The sequence below is a fragment of the Centrocercus urophasianus genome, unplaced genomic scaffold (assembly GCF_019232065.1).
Source record: "Centrocercus urophasianus isolate 14NV4802_14NV808 unplaced genomic scaffold, USGS_Curo_1.0 seq_9, whole genome shotgun sequence".
NCBI classification, from domain to species: Eukaryota; Metazoa; Chordata; class Aves; order Galliformes; family Phasianidae; genus Centrocercus; species Centrocercus urophasianus.
In genome coordinates this window covers 37,703,895-37,727,802 of record NW_024885532.1, presented here as the reverse complement: position 1 = coordinate 37,727,802, position 23,908 = coordinate 37,703,895, and the positions used below count along the sequence as shown (strand labels likewise).

Sequence of the window (23,908 nt, the reverse complement as noted above, 5' to 3'; positions counted from 1 at the left end):
CTTGAATATTCCCCCCAAAACTCACTGTGGAACTGGTCTGCAATTTTGATCCTGTACAAGTTGATTTCATGGCTAACTGGTCTTTTGATGAGTCTCACCTTGTGTCTTCTCTCTTTCTTTTCAGAACATTTTTGGGAATGATTTTGGAGAATAATTTATATGCTTTCCTTTCCCTTCTGAGGCAAAATGCAAGATATTTTTTTCCTTTGCATAGCTGCAATGAAATATAGAATGGTGTGGAGAATTTTATTGTATTTCTTTTTATTTAATATTTTACTGGGTCAAGTTCTGTCTTTTCCCTATGATTTCTTTAGAAGATATTTGAACATAGTTCTATGGTGAAGTAAGAACACTAAATTGTGCGTATTTTTCACACTAAATATGGGTTGTTTCTTTTTTCAGAATATAAAGTTTTGGATTTTTTTTTATAGTTACCACTGTGAACTTCAGTTACTGGAACTAATCAGTAACGAGCTGCTGTTACAGCTAGTCAAGAAGTTTTCATTGACAGCATTAAGTTTTTTTCTTCTATCTCTTATTTCTCTGGCTGACCTGACTTTCACATGAAATGTTAAAGAAAAACAGGTCCAACCTAAAATGCAAAGTAGTTGTTTGTTTAGTTCATAACAACTTCTAAGGACAAAGTGGTCAGGTAAAGAATCACTGCAGCTCTGATTATGACCTGATGTTACTGCTGTGTCCAGTAATTCATTTTTCACCATTAATAGCTTTTGCACATGTGTGAGTGGGACTGGTCACGTTGACCTTTGTTTTTTCAAGATGTTCAACTTGTAAAACACTAGGAAGAATCATTAGTTCTTACCTAAGATTGTAGAAATTGCTGGCAGAGGGTTGCTTTCAATTAAAGGATATACATTTTTAATGATTCAAAATTATATTCTTATTATTAGTGATCAGATATTTGCTTTAATTCCTCTCTGTTTCCTGAAATTTGGTACTTAAAAAAAAAAAAAGAGAGAGAAAGGTGTATTTTTCTTAAACTTCCCTGAACATCAGATGTAAAATTTTCGAAGTACATGATGTAAATGAGATTAGAGAAGACAACGTATTTCTTAATTTACTTGCAGCAGTAGCTCTCTTTTGTATCATCATGCGTTAGACTCGTGGTGAAAATGTGAGGATTGTCTGCACATGGTGAAAAGCTTAAGAGGACTAGGAAAGAAAGATGGGATAACTGTTTTAAATGGGACAAGCTTAAATATTCAGACACATCAAAAAATTATTGGAAACAGACTTTTGGACCAATTTCCTTTTGCAACCGCATATGTGCTTTTCCATCATCCACATATTTTAAGAATGTGAGTGGAAAATAAGTATGTATTAGTCTTAAACGCAGATGAAAGGCTTCTATCATCGGATAAGTTATACTCACCTACCTCTTCCACAAAGACAATATGAGACAGGTGGGTATATTGATTAAGCTTGGAAAAGAGCTGCTTAGCAAAATACCCCTATATATATTCATTATGGGAAACTGCGCCAGTCTGTTGTGCAGGTTTATTATTTATTACAGAAGTCCTGCTTAATTCAGCATTTACTAATTGGATCAGTCCACTCTCAATTCAGAACTGATCAAAATGGTTTTATAATCAAGCATATTTTCACATCTATTCTTTCATTTAATTAAGTTAGCTGTTATGCTTAATCAAATGATTTACTTGACAATGCTTGTTTTTCAGGATGGGAAGAAAAAGTTTGACAAGGAAAGTGAGAAATATTACTCCATCCTAGAGAAGCACTTAAATTTATCAGCAAAGAAGAAGGAATCTCATTTGCAAGATGTAAGTTCTAAGAATTATAGACTGGGTCCTTGATGATCATCTATTATCTGGTTTCCATTACCCCGTTTCCAGTCTGCATGGAGATCATGATAACAGACACGCTGTATTTTATTTATATGAAATGTGCTGTTTTCTTGTCGTTATTCTTCTCAGTGTGAATATAAATTCCTGAGTGAGATTAATATGGTTTTCATAACAGTTAAATATTTTAATAAGGAAATATTCTACATGTCCAACTCTCTGTACCTTAGATTGCAAAACTACTGTTTATTGGTTGCAACAACATACATGATTTGTATTAGTACAATAAAACTGTGACTTTTATATTATAAGGTATATGTGGAGTACTTGAAATTCAAAAAATGAATTGCTCTATTTTCTATTTGGTTTATTACTCAATGCAATTATGTTTCTGTTTCACATAAATTTTAAACTGAAATGATTGTAATGATGCTTTTTATGCTTCTTTTTATTTTTTTTTTCACCTTATTCTGAGATTGCAGCGTGTCTTGAAATGGTATCCACAACTTCAGCTTTAAAGAGTCTGTATGCCTAATTCTTACCTTTGAAAAGAAAGAAAGAAAGAAAGAGAGAGAGAGAGAGAGAGAGAAAGAAAGAAAAAAAGAGAGAGAGAAAGAGAGAGAGAAAGAGAGAAAGAAAGAAGTGAAGACTAGTAGGAGGATTCCAGGATTTTTCTGTATCGTGGCAGAAATAAGTATGATTTGTCTTTGAGTCAAATTGCACTAAAAATGCCAATTTGATCTCTCTTTTTTCTTTTCCCCAAGAATAGTTAATGTTATTTTGATGGGATTACCTATATCGTGGTGACTCTTCATCCTGAGGATACTTTTGCTGATGGAGTTTTCACAGAATGTGTGACTGTCATACACTCACAAAATATAGGGTTTTTTCATGTTTACCAGTTACTCTGTAATTTGAATTAAATGAAGTGTAGTGATTATAAATTTCTAATAATGTTTATAATCCTGAATTACCATAGCTGTGTATGTAATCATCAGCTTATATTGGACACTATCTATATGGGATTGGTTAATTGTTCCATTCATATATTGAAGAATTGCATATGTATCTTTCACTTTTCCTAAGTATTCTGTGTATTGATAAAGAAAAGGTTGTTAGAGTTTAAACAGCACCAGAGAAAAATACAGTTGGTTACCAAAATGTAGAGAAGTGAACTTAAGCACTGCTTTACTCTAAATAAATAAAATATTTTGCTCTTGAGACATTAGAATGATTGCATTCTAAAAACAGAAACTAAAGTGAAAAGTAGCAACTCTGAATCTAATAAACTATGGTAGAATAACAATGGATTTGGCTCAAGTATGTAAACTAATGGAAAAGCCAGGGTAAATTTTTCCACTGAGTTCCTAAGTGACATCTCAGGATTTAAAATTTCGTACAGAGGCTGTTGGCTTTTGCTTTTCTGGATACCCTGCTTGTAAAGCTCATAGGACATAGCTTGTCATTTCTGTCTCCGTTTTTATGAAGATGTGCGTTGAATCAGCAACTCAGGGCTCCCACATGCAGAAGACACCATAGGAAATCAGTAGAATCATAGAATCACCAAGGTTGGAAAAGGCCAATATCATCATCTAGTACAAATATCAACCCATCCCTATCATGTCCACCAGTCACATCCCTCTATGCCACATCTTCACATTTGTTGAAAACCTCCAGGGATGGTGACTCCAGCACTTCCTTGGATAGACTATGCCAATGCCTCACCACTCCTTCACAGTAAAATTTTTTCCTGATACCCAACTGAATTCTCCCGTGGCACAAATTAATGCAATTACCTCTAGTTATCTGGGAGAAGAGGCCAATCCCCACCTCTCTAGAACCTCCTTTCAGATAGTTGTAGGATCTCCTTGTTGACCAAAGAGATGTTTTGACCGTACCCATATCATAAATAAAACGCCAAGCACCAGTTCCTGGTCCAAAAGCCGATGTCTGTTGACTCACAGACTATTGTCACACCAAAAATACTTCTTCTTTTTAGCCCACTGCTCATTTTAATTGCTGACTTCTTGATTCCTCATCGCGTTATGTGAGTTGGTGGGTGGAGGGATAGGAAGGGCATAGTTCTGCTGGTTTAGGTTATTTTACATCTCTCAATCAGGTGCTGGTGAGAGCACCATAATTAAGCACCTGAAGTTCGATGGTTTGAACATAGTCTTTAGAGAGTGGTTTGCATGTGTTCATGTAATTGAAATGTGCTGGATATTTTGAAAGCCTAGAGGACTGTTTACACAGTTCATGTGGATGATTTGTATTTTTTTTCCCTTAGCATCAAAAAGCGGCTTCAAAATACTGTCTTTTCACTGCTGTCACACAGAGCAGAGCTCAGCGTTGCCCCTCTGCTCCCTGTGAGGAGCTGCAGCCGCCATCAGGCCCCCCCTCAGCCTGCTCTGCTCTGGACTGAGGATACCAAGGGACCTCAGCCTCCCCTCATATGTCTTCCCCTCTGGATGCTTCACTATTTTTGTAGCCTGCATTATGATTTAGGACCTGTACAGTCATGGTGTCTATGGCCTTAATGTAAGAACCCATTCATATTTGAGATATCCTTGAGTTATCATACGTACTGGTGCAGTCTGCTAAAATGCTGTTCAGAATAGAGATTGACTTAATTGGGTCTTTAAATACTATTGTGTTGAATAGCTCATTGCTGAAACCAAATGATATTTCTTTAAAATTAAATGTGAAAGCTGACATCTGTCTCAAGTGCTTCTCGAGTGCACTTGTATGAGTCAGGATCATGCCCCAAACTTGTAGCAACTGGTTCTGTTGGTATCTATAGTGTTACTTTCGTAATTTAATTTTTTTTGTGAATTAAAGCTATTAACACAGAGTACGAAAGAAAACAGTAGCTGAAAGCGCTATAGAAATGGCATGTGACAGCTACTTTTGTGGTACAGCTCTCAATTCTTACAGTGTTTAGTGTTTGATTAATGTTTCATAGTATTAGGATTTTTACTCCATTTCCTGATTTGCTTTTTATAGACATGGAAAGGTAATGCTGGTACTGAATGACTTGAAAGATATTGTTGAAGCCCATGCTTTGAAATAGCGCTCATGGTACTGGGGAAGTAGATTTGAATTGTTAAGAAGCCTGCATCCAAATCACGATAGTAGCATTTCCTTAACAAAAGAAACTGTTAGTTATGTGTGATGCTGTTGATGACCAAGTTCTGCAATCGTTCTCTTACAAGAACTAAAAATTTCTTTTTTGATAGGTTTATTGTTTTAATGTATGCTATCAAGGGAAGACAACACCCAGCTTTTCCATTTTTCCCATACTTGTTATTTTTCATGCCAGAAATGAACTAGAGAATTTACAGAAATAAATGGAATTACATCAAAAATGGCTAAACTGCTTTTATACATGTGCTTGAAATTTGATTAAAAACTGCTTTTGACCCAGTATCAAAACCTGACAAACACAGCCTAAAGGGATTTGCTTGAGAAAATGATTTTTTAATGTAAACGGGAATTTACGTCTCTTCTTCAGGAGTGATCCACATATTTCACTACTTTTCTGCTGGTTTTATTTCTCATGCCTTGTTTAAGTTGAGGATAAAAGCCTGTTGTTCTTTATCTTTAGATAAGAGTTAATTCTTCAGCAGTTTAGGTAGATGTCTTTACTTTGGATGTAGGTCTTTATGTTGAGTGGCATTGTTTAGGCATGTCTGGCAAATTTTCCCTTGTAGCTCTTTCACTTGAAAATTAAAATATGAAAAAAAATTGATATATGAGGGTATGGATTTAAATATGTTTGTATTCCCAGAGCAAGAGACATGTGCTATGGAGTAATCTTCCAAGATTTAATTGTTAAATACTCTCTATTTAAGAAAATAAAATCTTAGGAAACTATTTGTAGCTGAGAATTAGATAAAAGTTTGGTACATGTGATACTCAGGCATTTCAATAGAAATATTAATATTTTGTCCCTTCTAGACTACTATCCTGTTTTCTGTTTTGAAATTCTCTGTACGCCAGGGACAGAGATACCTACTTCTGCCTTTCTTTCTTTCCTTTCAACATCTCCTCAAAGGTAGAATATAGAAGCTCAAAGGAAAGAGAAAAACAAAAAACAGCATGGAAATGACATGAGATAAAGCTGAATAATATTTATTCCTTAACTTGCATTTATCTATTTTAAGTGGTTATTTTATTTTTCAGGGAAATTGAAAACCATCAGGGAAAATTGAAAATTGTAAAGTAATCTTCTGAAAGATCTGTTTAGTAACAACAAAATGAGGTTTTAAAGCAATCATGAGAGAGTAAACATATTGTATTTCATTTTGTCTTTTAGGCAGATACGCAGATTGACAGAGAGCATCAAAACTTTTATGAAGCATCATTGGAATATGTTTTTAAAATTCAAGAAGTACAAGAGAAAAAGAAATTTGAATTTGTTGAACCTGTAAGTTTATGTTTTATTCTTTCTGAATTTAGAATGCACCTATTTAAAGATGAAATTTTAATATGAAATAAATATTTCTCTTTTTAAAATTGTGATTACAGTGCATTTGCATACAGGCAGGAATTGAAATACTGGCTTCAGCATTTTCCATGGGTATTAAAGGTTTATGTAAGAGTAAATACTGTGAAGTGAAATGCCAGATGGCTTGGAGTGTGCATAATGTTTTAATGGGACAACGTGATGTTTTATCTGTGCATCGTATACTGGGTATTTCCCAATATCACGGTTTCATATCTGAAATTTCTGAGGTAGATTTTGGATTTAAATATTCCCTATTGGCAGCACATACATATGTTCTTCTAATTTATACATGAAATAATATGAAAAATTAGTTCTTCTGTAGGACAGGTGTGCATATTTCTTGTTGATGGAGTCACTTACCTTCAGTCTACTGTGCATAAAAAGGAAACAGGCTTTGACACGCCAAAAAAAGGAAGACAAAATTGTACTCTATGGTCCTTATATAGATCTGGGATTTTACATCTGGGATTTCCTCTTGGGCCACATCACAGGCTTGAGATACCTGCTGGGACAGTCAGGACCAGAAGCTGTTCAGTGTGTTGTGCTAGCATATCTCTGTAGCATATTAGTAGTAATCACACTGTTCATGTCTTGTGGGACTAACTTACTGCTTGCCTCAGTTAGCCCCTGTAGCCATTGACAGACATCTTCCAATGTCATCTGTCCCTTCCTGTTATGCATACTGAGCATAGCAGAGCATCTTTTGTGAAGGAGGAATGTGACAAGCATAACTTTTTCTTCCAGCTTCCTTCTAACTAACCAAAGATGCACTTTTGACTGAAACAGGTTGAATTGTATCTCTAACACTCGGTGTCATCAAGAAGAGCTCCTCAGATGCCTTCTTTCTATGAGTTGAGAATGTACTGTATATTGAATGTTTGGCATTGATGCAAGCTAATGAAACTGATTTCAGCTTGCAGTACTGACAGAAATCCTCTCTTCATGGCATGCAGCTGCCAAGTCTTTGAGATTCAAACTTTGCTTGGATTCCTAAATAAGAGCATTTTTCTACCTGTCACAAATTAATCCAGGCTGTTTCTCTCTGTCTCCTTCTGTAAAACTCTCACATCCTGGAAAATCCAAGCAATCCTAACCTATTTCTGACCCTAGTATAGAGACTTTATGCTCTTTTAAAATAGTAGAATCTTCCTATGTTGAGAAAAAACTGTACGTCAGAAAATACTGTTGTGCAATTTCATGTAGTTAAAATAGGGCATATTTCACCCTGTGTGCTAGACAGGAAAAATAAATTTAATTATGTACATTATAGCTTGAAATATTGAGCTTTATCCTTTTGACCAGGAGTTGTCTGCATGCTTTGTCAGCCACTGCAGCAGCAGCTCTGAATCATCAAAATGACGAAATTACTTATTGGTACACAAGTGCTGATACTGAGCAGACTAATGGGGGAGGTTAGTAGTAGATTCCGTGTTGTGGAGCTGGGTATTTTTCTCACCGGATGTACACATCCAGTAAAGAAAATTTACTTGGAGTGGATCGGTTGGTCTCCTGTGTCAGATCATTGGCTGCTCAGTGCAATGGGCTATTTGTTGCACAAAGTCCATTGCTAGATGTTCCATATGAAGGTTTGGGAAATACTGTGCTAACTGGGTACTGATAGCCTTTTCAGGAAAATGTCTTCTGGCTACAGGTGTGTTTTTTTATAATCAAACTGAATATAAATAGTGGTTAAGTTGTAATATCAGTCAAAATTTTGAACCTTCCGAATTCTTTTTTTTTTCTTTTATTTCTAGTCTGTTTCATACAACATCTTGGAATAAAAGCATTTACTGAAATCCATAAGGCAAAGTATGTCAAGTGAAAAATAATGGGACAAAAGGAAAAAAAAAAGCTTAAAAATAGGCTTTTAAAAATGCCTAGTTTATGTAAGTGGTGTGTGACATATGGGCGTTTGCTCCTAAACGAAAGTAAACAAGCACAAAGCCTAACATTTTAAAATCAGGTACAAAAAATTACTACATTACTCATCTTCCTTTGTGCGCTCTAAAGATGTTCAAATGCTGCAGAAAGCCTAGTTTGTGTACATATATTCTTCCTCATGAGTTCTGCTGTTTGTGGAACATTCTGTTGCAAGGCAAAGGATCTGGGAATATTAGCTGACAGTCATCTGAACATGAGCCAAAAGTGTGTCCAGGTGCCCAAGAAGACTGATGGCAGCCTGGTTTGTGTCAGAAGCAGTGCATTCAGCAGGAGCAGGGAGGTGATTGTCCTTCTGCACTCAGCTCTGATGAGGCTGCACCTCACTTTTGGGCCCTGTACTACAAGAAAGACATCAAAGCTCTCAAGCGTATTCACAAAAGGGCAGTGAAGCTGTGGGGGGTCTGGAACACAGGTCTTTTGGGAAGCTGCTGAGAAAACTGGGATTGTTTTGTATGGAGAACAGGAAGATCAGGGGAGACCTTATCTCTCTCTATGACTACCTGAAGGGAGGTGTTGGCAATACGGGCCTTGAAGGTCTTTTGCAACCTTGACAATTCTATGATTATACGATTTTAAGTGTTAGTTAGGTCTAATTTTCAGCTCAGTGTCATGTCTCAAGGTTATTCTCAGTCTGATTTGTTGAGTCCTGGAAGGGGATTTTGACGAAATAAAAGCAACACTGTGAGTGAGAAAGATGAAATTGTGATGCTGTGTGGAAGTGGGTTAAGTTCATGACATGAAATACAACTTGAAATTATCTGCTGGTGATCCTTCCAACTTCTTCAATTTGTCTATACCAAATGATAAAAATACTCTGAGAAGCAGAGTATGAGAAGCAGTGTGGCAAAAGCTGACAGATGTGTTAACCTAGAACAGTAGAAGTGGTAAGAGTGCAGAACTTTTCTTTGTGGAGTGCAGTGGGGAGGGACTGTGAGACACAAGGCGTTAATGTTTCACTGATTTTTTCATGGGTAAGTAGTTATAGGACAAGAAGAAATGGTTTAAAACTAAATGAGAGGAAATTATTTACTTGGAGAGAGGCAAGGTTCTAGCACAGGCTGCCCGTAGAAGCAATGTATGTCCCATGTCTGGAGGTATTCAAGGCCAGGTTGGATAGGGCCTTGGGCAGCCTCATCCCCATGACAAGGGATTGGAACTCAATGATCTTTAAGGTCCCTTCCAACTCAAGCCAATCTGTGATTTTATGAAGAGATAGCTACCTCTTTGTAATTCTCCTAAGTTTCGGACTTTTTGAGTAAAAATAATAAGCTTTTCATACAGATCATGAATTAGATTTTTTTCTATCTCAAAACTAAATTAGTGTTAAAGTTTACCTTGCAGCAAGTTAAAAAATAAAAAAGTGATAGTAGTCTCTGCTCATAGCTTTGCCTATGTGGGCCCAGAGCAGCTTGCCAGAAATAGTGCAGCTTCATGAGGATGCCGCACTCATCAAGAGTGAACCTCCTGCCCAGAGCTCTGCTCTGTCCTGTGATATCAACAAGACCTCACTGTCCTGGAGGAATCAGGGCACAGAATTCATAAGCAGTAAGTAATCTGAAATGAGGGGTGGTCCATTAGCTGTCACAAAATCACAAAAGAGTGTGTTTGAAGGAAAAGAACAACTTTGTATAATTGCAGGCAGTTCCACGAGACTTCAGTTTTAGTCTGAAGTGACTGCATGTTAAACTTAATTTCCCCTTTCTTAGATTTTTCTTACGTTATTAACTGCATTCATTTTAATCTGATAGAGAAGCACCTAATGAAGCTATCTATTTATAAATAAAATGAAACTCAGGAGACAGGGACTTCTGGCTGATGTGCTGCAGGCCAGAGGTTAAATTCTTCTCCTATCCGAAACCTAGGCACAGTCTCCTTCCTGTGAGAATGAAATGACCAGGCAGTCTTGAGGTCAGTGGCTCTACATAAAAATAAATAAAGTCTCAAGAAGTAGCTGGATTTTGTTTCAGGTTCTGCGTTGAAATCCTGGAAGCCTTTGAATAGTGAGTAGCATTGTGTAACTGAGCTCAGGCCTCACTTTTTGTTTGCGTGACTGATTAGCTACTTAGAACGAGGTAACTGTAAGGTATGTGTTACCTTTCAAACTGATGATGTGAACGTTCTGTGTGATGGTTGGTGTGACAAGTCACCTCTTCACATGTGAAGACTGCCTTGAAATACATCGGTAGAAAAAATGGAAAGAGCTGATTTTTTCCATCATTTAAAATAAATACCTTTAAAATTATAAGTGTGGACTTAACAGCGGTGTCTCTTGTAACATCAGCAGCAAGAAAACCCCACTGTGACCATAAGCCTGGGGCAGAAGTGCTTGGCTTTTAGATCTCTGTGCAGTGCTATGCTGATGCCTGGTCTGATGGAAGTGATTAGGATAATGCCTCAAAGCACAGGCCTGCTGGGTGCTTTTTGTTCCCCCTGTCCACATACATCTGTAGAAACAAGTGCCATTCTCAGTATCAGTTATTTCAACAGAACTAGAACAAACTGGAATAGGACTTGCATATGACAAGCACGTTTTTACTTTTATTATGCCATCTTTTTTTTTTTTTTTTTTTTCTGTGCAATCAAAGATATTTGACCAGGAGATTCTCAAGTCCAGGTGCTCTGCAAGGCATAACTGCCAGAATACCTGAACAAGACTTAAAATGTATTCATATTTTCTTTTTTTTTTTTTTTCCCCATTTTCATTTTGCTTTTTTTTCTTTCCAATAAATTCAGCCTTGCTGCCATCTAGTGTTAAATCTTTTTGTCCCCAGTATTTCTTCATGCACTCGTTGAAGCTGTTTGTATAATGAAAGGTGGTTTTCTTTCAGTATTGAAGCTGAAATTTAAATAGTTTATAGCTGTATTCTTCAGGAATACCCTTTGAATTGATCTTTACAATTCATACGTAACCTGGCATACTGCATCTTTCTACTACTGCATCTTCTGGTGAAATTTTGTTGTGCTTTAATGTTCTGCTCTGGCTACAGTTTTGCTGGGTGGTTACAGTATTCCTGCAATTCTTCTTAAGCCAAAAAGGCAGGGTTGATCAGTAGACTCCTGCTTACACGTAAATTAATCCTCTTTATTTAAACAAGGTAGAGCATGCACAGGAGTAGTTAGCGGTGGTAGGAGCTCTATTTGGGGATGGAGATGAGTAACTGGATCTGGACTGTAGGCAGGGCTTTAGTTATAATTTGCTTATTTCTTTTAGATTTTATTCATAAGAAAAGGAAAATTTTTTTGAGAGTTGGAATTATGTTTTAAACCTTAAAATTATGGAAATTTATACTGTTTACATAATTGGAGCTTTTTAGGATAAATACTCATTTGGATCTTCTTTGGAAGCCATTAAATAACCAATAGGAAGCTTTAAGATCCAAGTCTTAGTCTGAGATAATGATTTTAAATGGGCAGGTGGAAATTACAAGCTAAGGTAATTTACATAAGCTGTGAAATACTTTGTTAGATTGTCTTCCTTGTTTGGTAGTGGGATGTGGTTCAGGAATTCACATTCATTGTAGAGAACCCTTGGCTTTTATACTCAAGGATCTTCTCAGCTCCTTAGGCTGAGCTCACAGCTTTGTGACTGTCTTAATGCTTACCCATGGATAGCCGTGAGATTTCTGTCTGATGTCATGACTTCATTTGATCCTGCAAAACCAGTAAAAAACAAGGGAGAAGTCCCAGCCACGTGTTCACATTTTTATTTCTGGCAGCACCAATGCTCTATAAAGCTGAAGCTGATTTAACTTACTAATGTGTCAGGACTCACTTTCTGAGTCAGAAATGTTCATTGAAGGGCTCAGTGATACCAGGGCACAAGGATGAGAGGGATGCATGATGAAGTCATCACGTTTCTTCCTCTGCTTAGAGAGCTATGTCCTTCACCTCTCATCTGTCAAACTGTGTTAGTTTCCAGAGGGTGGAAGCAGGGACTGGTAGCCTCAGAGGAATACAGAGACACTGTCTGAGCAACTAGAGATCAAGTTTGGAAAAGTAAAGCCCATACAAAACTGAATCTGGTGCCCAGTACCAGACCAAGAGACAGTGGGCACAAACTGGTACAAGAGGTTCCTTCTGAACACCAGAAAGGACTCTGCGCTGTGTTGGTGATGGGACACTGGCACAAGTTGCCCAGAAAGACTGTGGAGTCTCCTCCTTGGAGATCTCCCAAAGCTGCCTGGACATGGCCCTGACCACCCTGCTCCAGGTGTCCCTGCTGGAGCAGCAGTTGAGCCACATGGACCCAGAGGTGCCTTCCAACTTCATCCATTTCTTAACGTAACAAATTAGTTACACTTCTACAAATGAGATTGATTGTAAACTATAAATAAAATATAAACATGGTAAAATCTGTATTTTTTTACTCTCTTTCACTTACAGTCATCTATGATACCGGTAACATAAATGTAAGTGCAATAAATATAAATTATGGAATTTTTTGTTGCCTGAATCTAGGCTACTTCAATTATCCATAGAGAGAGAGAAATATTTATATTAGATTTTTCATCCCATCCTGGCAGAGAATTCTAAAGGAACAAATAATAAGCTTTTGGATAACTGTGGTATTTTTTACTGGTTTAGGAGGCAACCTGGACAGCTGGGTTGAAGAGAGTTTTGGTGGCTGTAATTTACTCAGATAAAGCTGTCACATTTGTATAAGCTTTTGTTATTGTATATCCACCTTCATAGCTCATTTTTGTTGTTTCCTTTACTTAGGAATATGTAAGCTGAATTTTATATACAAATTTTATATACTCCATAATTTAAAAGTTTGTAATAGTAATAGCTAGGACAACTTACTGAAACATTTAAAGATTTTAATTTACATTTAAACATTTTAATTACATTTTAAGTTTTAAGTTAAAACTTAATAGATGGTAGAAATGTATTAACTAATGTGATAAGTCTTTGGAAAATACAGTTGTATTTTTTTATAACTTAAACATTATTTTAGAACAAACTTCAAAAAAGAATATTCATGTGGATCATATAGGCTTCAGCTGGTCTGTTGGAGTCAGTCACAGACATAGCAGATAGAACTCACATCTTGGTCTGAGCTGGAAGAAATAGTCTGGAGTTCTTGTGTTGTATTAAGCTGACCAAAACTTATTTTCAGAAGTTTCATTTTGTAAAATAGGTCATGGCCCACGTAATTACTATGAAGAAAGTGAAAAAGAAAATTCTAAGATAAAAAAGCATTGATAGTATGAGGTTGGAAAGTGCACACCATCAGCTGAAATACTGGACAAAATGACTGGGACTGTGAATTAAATTATTATAAAAATGACAGTTTTATGAGGCAAAAGCCTTTTAACACCTCTTTTTTTTTAAGGTCTGACCACAGATTTCTTGCTCGGCAAAGCAATACCATAGCAAGTAATGAAAGCTCAGAGTGTTCCAGGAGTTAAGAGGCAGGATGTTTTTGCTGAAGTCTTGCTGTGTTTTCCTGATGAAAACAAATGGAAAATCAGCTGTTCTTACTTTTTGCTTTCTAATACTTAGCTGAATAGATGAAGTGTGTAGCAGCTAAGACCAATTTTTCACTATTGTAGTCAATGCCTATTTCTTTTTTACAAGTTAGTATGCATTCCGTAATCTTCATGTTATTTAAAGTATTAAGAGTGCATGTTAAAATCAGTAATGCTTTTCACTTTTCCTTTCCAGCTTTTGGCCTTTCTTCAAGGATTATTTACATTTTACCATGAAGGATATGAACTGGCTCAGGAGTTTGCACCATACAAGCAGCAGCTTCAATTCAATTTGCAGAATGTAAGAATAACGTGTATTTTGCTTTGTAAATTAATTTGGAGATACTAAAGTAGCCTTGTAGTACGTTATGGAAGCTCTACATCCTAGAAGGTAGTATTGAGCTGAAATCAAATTAAGGTATAAATACATATAAATTATTTTTAAAGCTGCCAGAAAGAACTTTGGAAAATGTAATATTCGTGTAGTTAACTTGTGATTTGCAAATCAGAGTTGTGGGAGTTAGAACCAGAAGAGCAGAACAGCAGCCAAGTTCGATTAAGGGCACAGTAGTTCAGATACGCTTAAACATGTGTTTTCTTGAGAGTGGGGCCTATCTTCTGAAATAAGTGGATCAAATTGCTCCAGCAGGTACGGAATGCTGCAGTTTATTTTTTTAAGATCACAAATTGCCAGTACCTGAAGGAGGCCTACAGGAAGGCTGGGGAGAGACTTTTTCTAAGGCTGTGTTTCCTCTGTAGCTCCTTCTCTTTTCTGTCCATTGTTCACATGCAGATATAGATTTCATTTGAATTGCTTCTTGGGAAAATCAGACAAAAGCTCCTGTTCGATCAGACTTTTCCTCTGCGATCAAAATGCAAGTGCTCTCTCTCTGTAGACCCTCCCAGACTGTTCTGTCAAGTTTTGCATTTGTTAATTGTGGTTTTTTGTTGAGACTTTTTTAGATGAAGGCACAAGGGGTCACTGTTGTTGCATAGCACATTTTCAGTGGAAGGATGAGAAATGGGTTCAGTCCAGAGGCTGACTGAAGTACCAGCAAGGCACGTGAATCCAGAGCACAGACCAAAAGTAGCTTTGTAGCTGTGTCTGTTAGTTTGCTCTATGCATGGATCAGTAGAAACAGTAGAAACATTAAAGGATTTTCTAAATCTCTATTTTAATTAAGAAATAGGTAAATACATTCTTTATTAAACAGTACTTAAGCACAGCTTGACTATATAGATAGTCTGCAGAGGTAATGATGGATGCAGTGTTGTGCAAAAGGATCAACATAAAATATTTTAAATTATATTTATGTGTCAAACATATATATGTAGTGCTACAGAGAAGTTTGGAGTCTGGCTGTAGACCTAAGTCCTCATCTGCTTTTATTCAACTGAGCTATCTGTGGACCTGTCACCCAGAGCAACACCCAAACTGAGAATGAGATGAAGTACAGGGAAAGACGAGCTGAGGATAATCCTCAGGGACAATTGTGTTCAGGCTGTCTGTTGTAGTTGTTAGAGGTTCTCCTCTCTATTGCACTGGGCTTTAAGGTCTCACAGTCTTGCAGAGTTGTTGATCTGATGTTCTGCTTCTGTTCTTAAAACTTTCCTACAGGTTAAAGTATCAGCAGTAAATGCTGTAGGAGTAGCAGAGAAGTGACAAACCCTCATCTCTTAAAAGGTCCCTGTGTCCTAACACAGCCCGGTGTCACTTCTACTGTGTCAGCAGACCAATGGCTTACTATAGATGTCAGCTGGGCTTGGTTTTCTATAACTTCATACAAAGGCCTGGTTGCTTAAAAAAAAAAATTAAAACCTTAATAAACAAACAGGGATACACTCTTAGTATAGAAAAACCTCTCCATTCAGTTGCACAGCATCTGACCTAAAACCTCTTGAAGGGCTCAAAATGACCTCTGTTACATTTGATCTGAAGTTTGGTTCTTGACCCAAAAAATGTCATTGGCAGGGTTCAAAGATGAATTTTAGCTTCCCTTCTGTTTAATAATTAATTAAATTATGTCTGTCTTCAGGTGAAAGATTTAACATGCCTTATTACACTGTAATGAAAATCCATGAATGCCAGCTAAATGGGAAAGTATTTACCAGAGTATAAAGTCCAGACAATATTTTTCTGTCTAGCTCAGATTAGATTCCATAATATAATTTTTCAAAGTGGCCTTGCGAAAACATTACAATAATCTTTATTTTATTGCCTATAGGAACAAAGTGTTCAACATCTGGTATGTCAGTAGCAATCTGTCAAACCTCTGGCACTTCATAATAATTCTCATTTTTCCTACACTGTGTTAGCTGTGTGGAGGGAAAGCCTGATCCCACTGAATTCAGAAAAAATACACAGGTGCATGCATACAGGCATTGGCAAATATGAATTACCCACCTTTGTACTTAATTATTCTTTAGGCCAGCAGCTTGCTTGTATACACCATGACTTTTAGGGCAGACACAGCATTTGTTCCCATGATTTTGGAACACTTCTGCTACTTGTGACCTGGTTGTTGCCTAACATAATTAAATCTCAATTGTGGTGTTTGTGGAGTCCAGTCAAAAAGCAATTGTAACCATGCTCTGACTACTTTGAGTGTCAGCATCCGTAGTGTTACTGTGGGTATGGACACAGGACTCTGAACCATATTGCTTCCACGTGTGGAGAGACCACAGGTGTCTGGAGACTTTACCCTGGCATAAATCCAAACCATTGTATTCTGCACTAGTTTTAGTGGTTCAGTGGGGTTTATTAGTTCAAGTTTGAGGTTATGGTATCAGTGCCTTCTAGTTTAGCCGTTTAGCCCGGATCCTGTCTGCGTATTCTGGAGTACACACAGAAGAAGAATGTATGTCTGCAAAATACTGTGTAAGCATACCTGAAAATGTGAGGTGGCATTGTTTCTGTGGTTAGTGACCTGCAGATCTGTGTGCTTAAATTTAGTTCTCCTTTACTGTGTTATTCCCAGGCTTCTGGAGCAAGAAACTATAATTCTGGTATTCATTTCCCTTTTATGTCTACCGCAGATGCTTCTGTTGGTCTCTTTTTGATGCAGTCCTGCTCCTTGGCATTATGAGTTCTTCATTTAGTTATCATTTTTACACTTATGAGGTAATGTGTGTTGATTTGTTTGTTTGCTTGTTTGTTTGTTTGGGGATCTTAGACCCGGAATAACTTCGAGAGCACGAGGCAGGAAGTGGAGAGACTCATGCAAAGGATGAAGTCAGCCAACCAAGATTACAGACCACCAAGTCAATGGACAATGGAAGGCTATCTGTATGTGCAGGAAAAAAGTGAGTAAAAGAGTTGTACTTTTTCATTGGATTTGAAAGACACATCAAAAATTAGAAGGATGAGAAAACGGTTTAGCAGGATAAAACAAAAGCTCTATTTTTGAATGTCCAAAGACTTTTCTTATTATTGCTTCTCTAAAGCAAAAAAATTTCTAAAGAAAAATAAATGTTTGACTCTTCAAAATGCACTCAAGGTAGGTAAGGCCAGAGAGAACAATGAGTGAAAACACACGTAAGCTCCTTGTTTCTTGCTCCCTGCATCTTGTGAGTAGGATGCTGCTTGGGTAGGTCCCCTATGGTGGTCCCTTTTGTCTCCCCTCAGTAGCAAACTCGTCAGTCTGTTTCCACTGTGCTCCGGATGTCTGCCTTTCTCCTTTCTGCAGAAGCTGCAAGCACTAAGGTCTCTGCCAAACACTCCTGTGTCTTGACTTTTTTCTGCCTGAACAAGCTCCGCATTTCTTCCAGCATGAACAGCCTCCACTTTTTTTAGCTGTGGGCTCTTCTGACTCAGCCGCCTTAATGAACGTGCACATAATGGAATAAAAAGGTGGAAGGTGAAAGAAGAGGAAGAAAAGTTAACTATTTATAGTCTGCCACAATTTTAAAATAGTTGCCAATTTGTACCTAATTATTATTCATGCAATGAGACATAAGAATGAAACAAATTCCAAAAAGAATGATGGAATAGAACTGTCATCTGTATCTGAGAATATCTGGGAGAGCCTAGTGATACATCATGTGATGAATAAGAACAGAGCCAGGAAATATGTGAAAAGTCAAAAGAGAGAATTAAAGTTATGTGTGATCAGAAGTATCTGCTGTCACTGTTTTATACTTTGAACAGTATAGATTAAGCCAAATTAGCTGCATTTGGCAAGGATCATTGAAAACACTTAGTAAAATTGTGTGGGTTAGCCAGATTTATTTATTCTTTGTTATGGAATCCACCTGATGCTAGAAAGGTATATAGCAGTGTTTTGAGATGGCATATGTGCACCATGCAAGTTTAGTGTTCATTCAAAAATGATTAAATACAACTTTATACCCGATTTTTCAATCTAAAAATAAATAGAAGGCATCGTGATGCAGGATTCCCATGTTAGACTTGGCCCCACTCAACATCAATTTTGAGAATATCTCCTTCTCCTTCACTGTTTCTCCTTTAGACAGTAAGTCAAGTGACTACACGGAGTTATAGTTGATTGATTTTCTAGATGACATCATGAAATCAATTTTTATTTCATTTTGTGAGCTAAAATAAAGAAACCTTAGTGCTTATAATAGTTAACCTCAGCCACTTTTATCCTCAGTAGTATTGAAAGCTTGAAGAAGACCCTCTGTGTTTTAATTGTGTAATAATGATAAAAGAAACCTGTATTAACTGGAAATTACACTGAGCCCTAATGGGGGAGGGAGAATGGGAGTGAAGCATTGGGCACATGCTGTGCTTCATTAAATAGTGAGAGGCCAACTTGACATCCTCTTACTGAAAAGATATTTGCTCATTAGTGTATTCTGGAGTAAGGGTAAAAGGATCTGTAATCTGTGTGTCAATGAGGAACGTACTATTTGTGTATTCTCTTGTCATGCAGGTTTATTTTCCTACAACCAGCATCCCATAGGCAAGAGACAAATTAAGAATAAATGACTTAAATGTTTGCTATTCCTGAAAGGAAAAGTAAATCCTGTATTATTATTACTAGTGTTTGTAGTGGAAAATAGGTATTTTGAAGAAAAAGAAAAGAAAAGAAAAGAAAAGAAAAGAAAAGAAAAGAAAAGAAAAGAAAAGAAAAGAAAAGAAAAGAAAAGAAAAGAAAAGAAAAGAAAAGAAAAGAAAAGAAAAGAAAAGAAAAGAAAAGAAAAGAAAAGCCTTTAAACTCTTTTATTTAGCTGTACGGTTATGAGTAAAAGAACTGAAATTAAATGTAGGTGTTGGCCAACAAACAGCAGATGACTTCTAAACTCATCTAAAACTTCTTCCAGATCACTCATCCTTCTGAAAGAATTAATGGTGCTATCTGGTGCTATCTAATTTGAATTAGATTTGTACATTTTATTTTGCTATGTGAAAAAAGGAACAGAACAGCTGACAGAATTCTGAGATTGGATTTACAAGTACCACTGTGTTTCTTCCCTGCAAAGAGTTAGGGAGGATTTTCTCTGAGTTTTTATGATAGCCCCTGTAAAATTCTACTGCTATATTTCTGTATTGCCTGGCATTTGATTTGTATGGCTAATGGAAACTTTCATATGTCCAGCACTTTTCTGGAAGGCTGCATTTACAAGCTAAAGCCATTGCATCTATGGCAAAATTACTAGGCTTGTTTTTAACACCTTCCAGTTTGATTTATTTAAAAAAAAATGCACAAAACCTGTAAAATACTTTTTTTTTTTTTTTTTTTTTTTGGAACTCAGAACTTCTTTGTTTTAAAAAGAATTAAAGGGTCCAGATGGACTGTACTTCAGAAAATTAATATCATATTTTTCGCAAGTGTTACTCCTGTTTAAAGGGCTTGGAAATTCATAAGTGGATTGATGTGCTATTCTGATTTACATTACACAGTTAAAATGCTTTATTTTATCTATCTAGCTTCTTAATTTCTTTTTATGCATTCATTTGTAATTACTTTGTGGAGGGAGGCCATGTTTGAATGCTGGTTTCTGAAGCATAATATTTTCCATAAGGAATTACTTCTTTGTGTCACTTCACACACAGTTTGTTTCACCTCTGAGTACCCATAAGCTGTGTCACTGCTTGTAAAACAAATGGGACTGTACTCTGCTATTGCAAAAACTTGCAGAAAATATCCAATTCTCTTTGCTATATTTCCCATCCCCCAAAATCAGAAAGTCATGTCCAAGTTATCTTCTGACTTTCGGTTGCCTACTGACCACCAGTGCTCCCAGTACTGTTTCATACCAGTGCACATACAGCCATTATGTGCTGGACCAAAGGAGCAGCAGTCACACTGCAAAAGCTTGAATTTTCCTGTCTTCTGCAGGACAGCACCCTTCTACATTTATGTGTAACATTTGGGGAGCTCGTCTTGTTCTCAGTGGTGCATTAAGCAGTGAAGTTGTTTTGTCGGTATTTTTTTTGAAAAACGTGGGGAGCTCTGGCTATAGTAGGATGTGGAGAGAATTCTTGAAATGTGTCCTCACAGCAAAGAATTGTCATGCAGGCTTTATGCAAGGCTGTATCTAATCTAGGTTAGCAGCCACTGTTTAAAATACCACTGAGCTTAGGTTCAAGAGTGTTTTCTGTTTATGTTCACTGAAGATTCATAGCCAGAGCAAAGCACTACGTACGCCAGGGTTGAAAACATCTTCTACATCAGAAATCCTATATTTTGCAGTTGGATTAAGGAGAAATGTAGTGTGACATCTCCTGGATAAAGGATACATCCACTTACTTGGGGATCATTCTAGATTTGATGTATGGATTTCAAAGTTTAGTGTATTCTGAAGAACATTCTGGTATGATGCTGTTATTATGTATAACTGACAGTTTGTGAATAGTTTGACCATTTATTATTTTCATTTTCAAAAGAATGGCTTTGTAGCTTTTCAATGAGCATGGCCAATTGTCTTATGGATCAGCCTTCTTTTCAGACTCAGTGCTGCTGTAATACTCACCTCTTCCCTGTCAGAAAATCATTCCAAGGGATAAAAGGCCAGTGTTTCTTGCTGAAGGTGCCACCTCTGCCATTCAGCATTTTATCCCTCATCTCTGAACCACTATTGTGTTACAGTCCACTGTTCTTTTTCTTCTTGTCTATTTCTATAATGAAATAATCTGCTAGTGTTCAATTGCATAAGATAAAATCTATGTCTGAGTCATTTTATTCTGTGTCCAGAAGATAACAGGTAGAGTAATAAAGTTGCTGTGATGTTACCTGAAGTATTTGTTACCTTTGATGAAAACTCTGAAAGTAAAGAGAAATTTCATGGTTCTGTCTAAATGTATGAGTCTAGTACTAGATGTAAGGTCTTCTTCAAAGAAGGAGTTCAGTACTGTACAGTTGAATTTCCTAAGCAGAATAATCCTCAAGATCTGCATTTCCTATTTCTCTATGGTAATAGAATGCTCTATCCATCTAGTTGCTAAAGAAAATCAGTCAGCTGGAACATCAAGTTGAAATGCATGGAAATAAGACCTGAACGTGTTCAAATTAAAAAATGAGAAGTTTTTTATTTTGTATGCTGTATGTGGACTTTTATGTTTTATCTCTCTACTCTACCTAACTCTGTCTGAAATAGCGATTAAATGTCAAAATAACTTTTTCTTATACTTTGTTTTAATCCAGGACCACTTGGATTTACATGGATAAAACATTACTGCACTTATGATAAAGGAACAAAAACATTTACAATGAGTATAGCCGAAACTAAATCTGGTGGAAAAGTGGTGAGTTTGCACAACCTCCAGCACGTGCATGACCTCTATATTCCATACTTTACATTAAGCATTCAGCAGATGTTAAAATAAAAAAAAAATGGTGAAAAGAGTATTAAACTGCTTTCAAACATGAAACAGTGTACATTTTAGATAGATACATAATGTATTTAAATAAAAATATTCATTGTATAACACATGAAATCCATATTAAATAACTCCTCTAATGTGGTGGTTCCAAATGCATAGGAAAGCAATCACAATCATAGAATGGACAACATTTAAAAGAAAGTTCTGAAGGTTGTTTAGTTTGTTTAGTTCAATCTCCATGCTCAGTGCATGTCCAGAACCAGAACAAATTGCTCGGGACCCCCTCCAGTCAGGTTTTAAACATCTTCATTAACTGAGACCCCTACAAACCTCTCCTGGCAACCTGTTTCAGTGTTCAAGCAGTCCCACTGTGAAAATATTTTCCTTGCATCTAAATGGAATTTCATGTATTTCATTTTGGGGCCATTACCTTATGCTTACACATGGTACTGCTGAGAAGAATCTGTCTCCATCTTCTTCAGTTCTTCCCACAGCTATTTGTAAGCACTGGAGGACTTTGTATTTGAACAGTCATAGGTGTCTCCAGCCTGCCCTTATTTGACAGGTGCTCCAAACTCATTTCACTGTGCTCATGTCTCTTGTACTGAACAGCTCAGCACCCGACGCAGCACTCCAGATTACTCTCACCAGGACTGAGCAGAGAGGAAAGTAGAATCATCTCCCTCAGTCTGCTGGCAGCACTCTGCCTGATGCAGCTCAAGGCTGTTAGCCTTCTGTGCTTCAAAAGGACATTGGTTTATGGCCAGCTTGTTGCCACCAGAGTCTGAAGATACAGGCCAGGCTGCTTTCCTGGTGCCTGAGCTTATTCCTTCCCCTCTGCAGGACTTGGCATTTACCCATGGTGGACCTTATAAAATTCCTTTTAGCCTATTTCTCCAACTTTTTGAGGTCCTTTTTACACCCATCTGATGTATCAGCCATTCCTTTCAGCTTTATACTATGAGCTAAATGTAGTCATAATTTGTATGCAAAGAAATTGTTGGAAAAGTTCTTAAGTATTTTTAAGCTCTTCTCTTAGAGAATGCTTTTGGTACTGTTTACACAGTTGAATTTTAGATGTGTAGCCTATACCAGTCTATTGCCTGTACTAATTTTCTTTTGTTTTGTTTTGTAGAATGGCCTTGTCACAAGCTCACCAGAAATATTCAAGCTGAAATCTTGTATCAGGAGAAAGACAGACTCAATTGACAAACGCTTCTGTTTCGATATCGAAGTGTTTGAGAGGTTTGAATTGTTTTCATTATGTTAACATATTAAGAGTAATGAAGAAATTAAAAAAAAAAAAAAAGCAACTTACAAATAATATATAACAGTTGCACTTGTAGTAGGGACACACTTCTGTGTATGCCCACATCTAGGCAAGCCTAACCTAGCTTTCAAGACCTGGTGCTTACCTGGTACTTACTTGTTCAAACCTGTTTTTCTAACAAAATTAATAAGTTACATATGTATTGTCTTAAGTACGTTATGTTTGCATGCAGACAGAATGTGGCTTCTTACAAAACTTGTGGCACAAGTTTTTTCTTTGTAAAAGTCTCATTTCATTCTTTCAAGGTTAGGAATGAAGTGAGAAGTATCGAATGAAGCTTTCCCTTTAACTGTGATGGAACACAATGCATTTCTAGACTTTGTCTAAGAAATATTTTGTGATTATTACAGTATTTTAAATTTCCATACAAGGCTGTTGTTTAGCATGTTAATTATGAGGTTACATTTTGTACTTTTAAATATATTTTTATAAAATAGTCTTTTGAGTAAGTTAAAAGTTTAGAAGCAGAAATGTTATGTGTGTTCATTCAGACGAATTTGTATCTTGGAAGCTTGAAATGATAGCTTAAATTTGTAGTTAGTACTTTCTTCTTTTTAAGTAGAGTTGCATATGCATTGTGGTACTGTCACTGTAAAGTGTTTGTAAATGGGTATTGTCTCTTATGTATCCCCTACTCTGTTAGAACAACCTATCTGCAGTTCTTTAAGTGCTCTACAGAAATCACTGTAGGCACTCTTCATATATAGTTTTATTCCTCCTGTACATTTTGATTAATTTGAAATGTGAATGGCCTGTTAGTTAAAGGCCTTCCAGAAAGCAGGACAAAATATTGAAAGATAAGTAGAAGGCAACATTTCTTAATCACTGTTATGAGCATATACCTTTCATAAGTTGATAGAAAGTTGGCTCCTGCAGTTTGTTTGATATTCAGCAGGGAGGTAGTGAATTCTTATGTGTCAGCAGAGGAGATAAAGCCCAGCCAACAAAATACCTAGAAATATTTGGTGGGAGTTCATAAGCAAGGACAGCATTGATGTCATGTTGGTAAAGCTTGGTGTATTTTTTTTTCTTTTTTTTTTTTTTTTT

General features: G+C 36.7%; 1 protein-coding gene across 1 annotated transcript in view; it reads left to right on the top strand.

The window, feature by feature from the left end:
• Nucleotides 1-23,908, top strand: part of ARHGAP42 (Rho GTPase activating protein 42) — a 156,533-nt gene that overhangs the window by 97,188 nt on the left and 35,437 nt on the right. The window contains exons 5-10 of the mRNA XM_042838774.1: nt 1,701-1,802; nt 6,139-6,249; nt 13,939-14,043; nt 16,916-17,045; nt 21,353-21,453; nt 22,667-22,776. Of these exons, the coding sequence (XP_042694708.1) occupies nt 1,701-1,802; nt 6,139-6,249; nt 13,939-14,043; nt 16,916-17,045; nt 21,353-21,453; nt 22,667-22,776 (659 nt within the window). The remainder of the gene's footprint in view (nt 1-1,700; nt 1,803-6,138; nt 6,250-13,938; nt 14,044-16,915; nt 17,046-21,352; nt 21,454-22,666; nt 22,777-23,908) is intronic.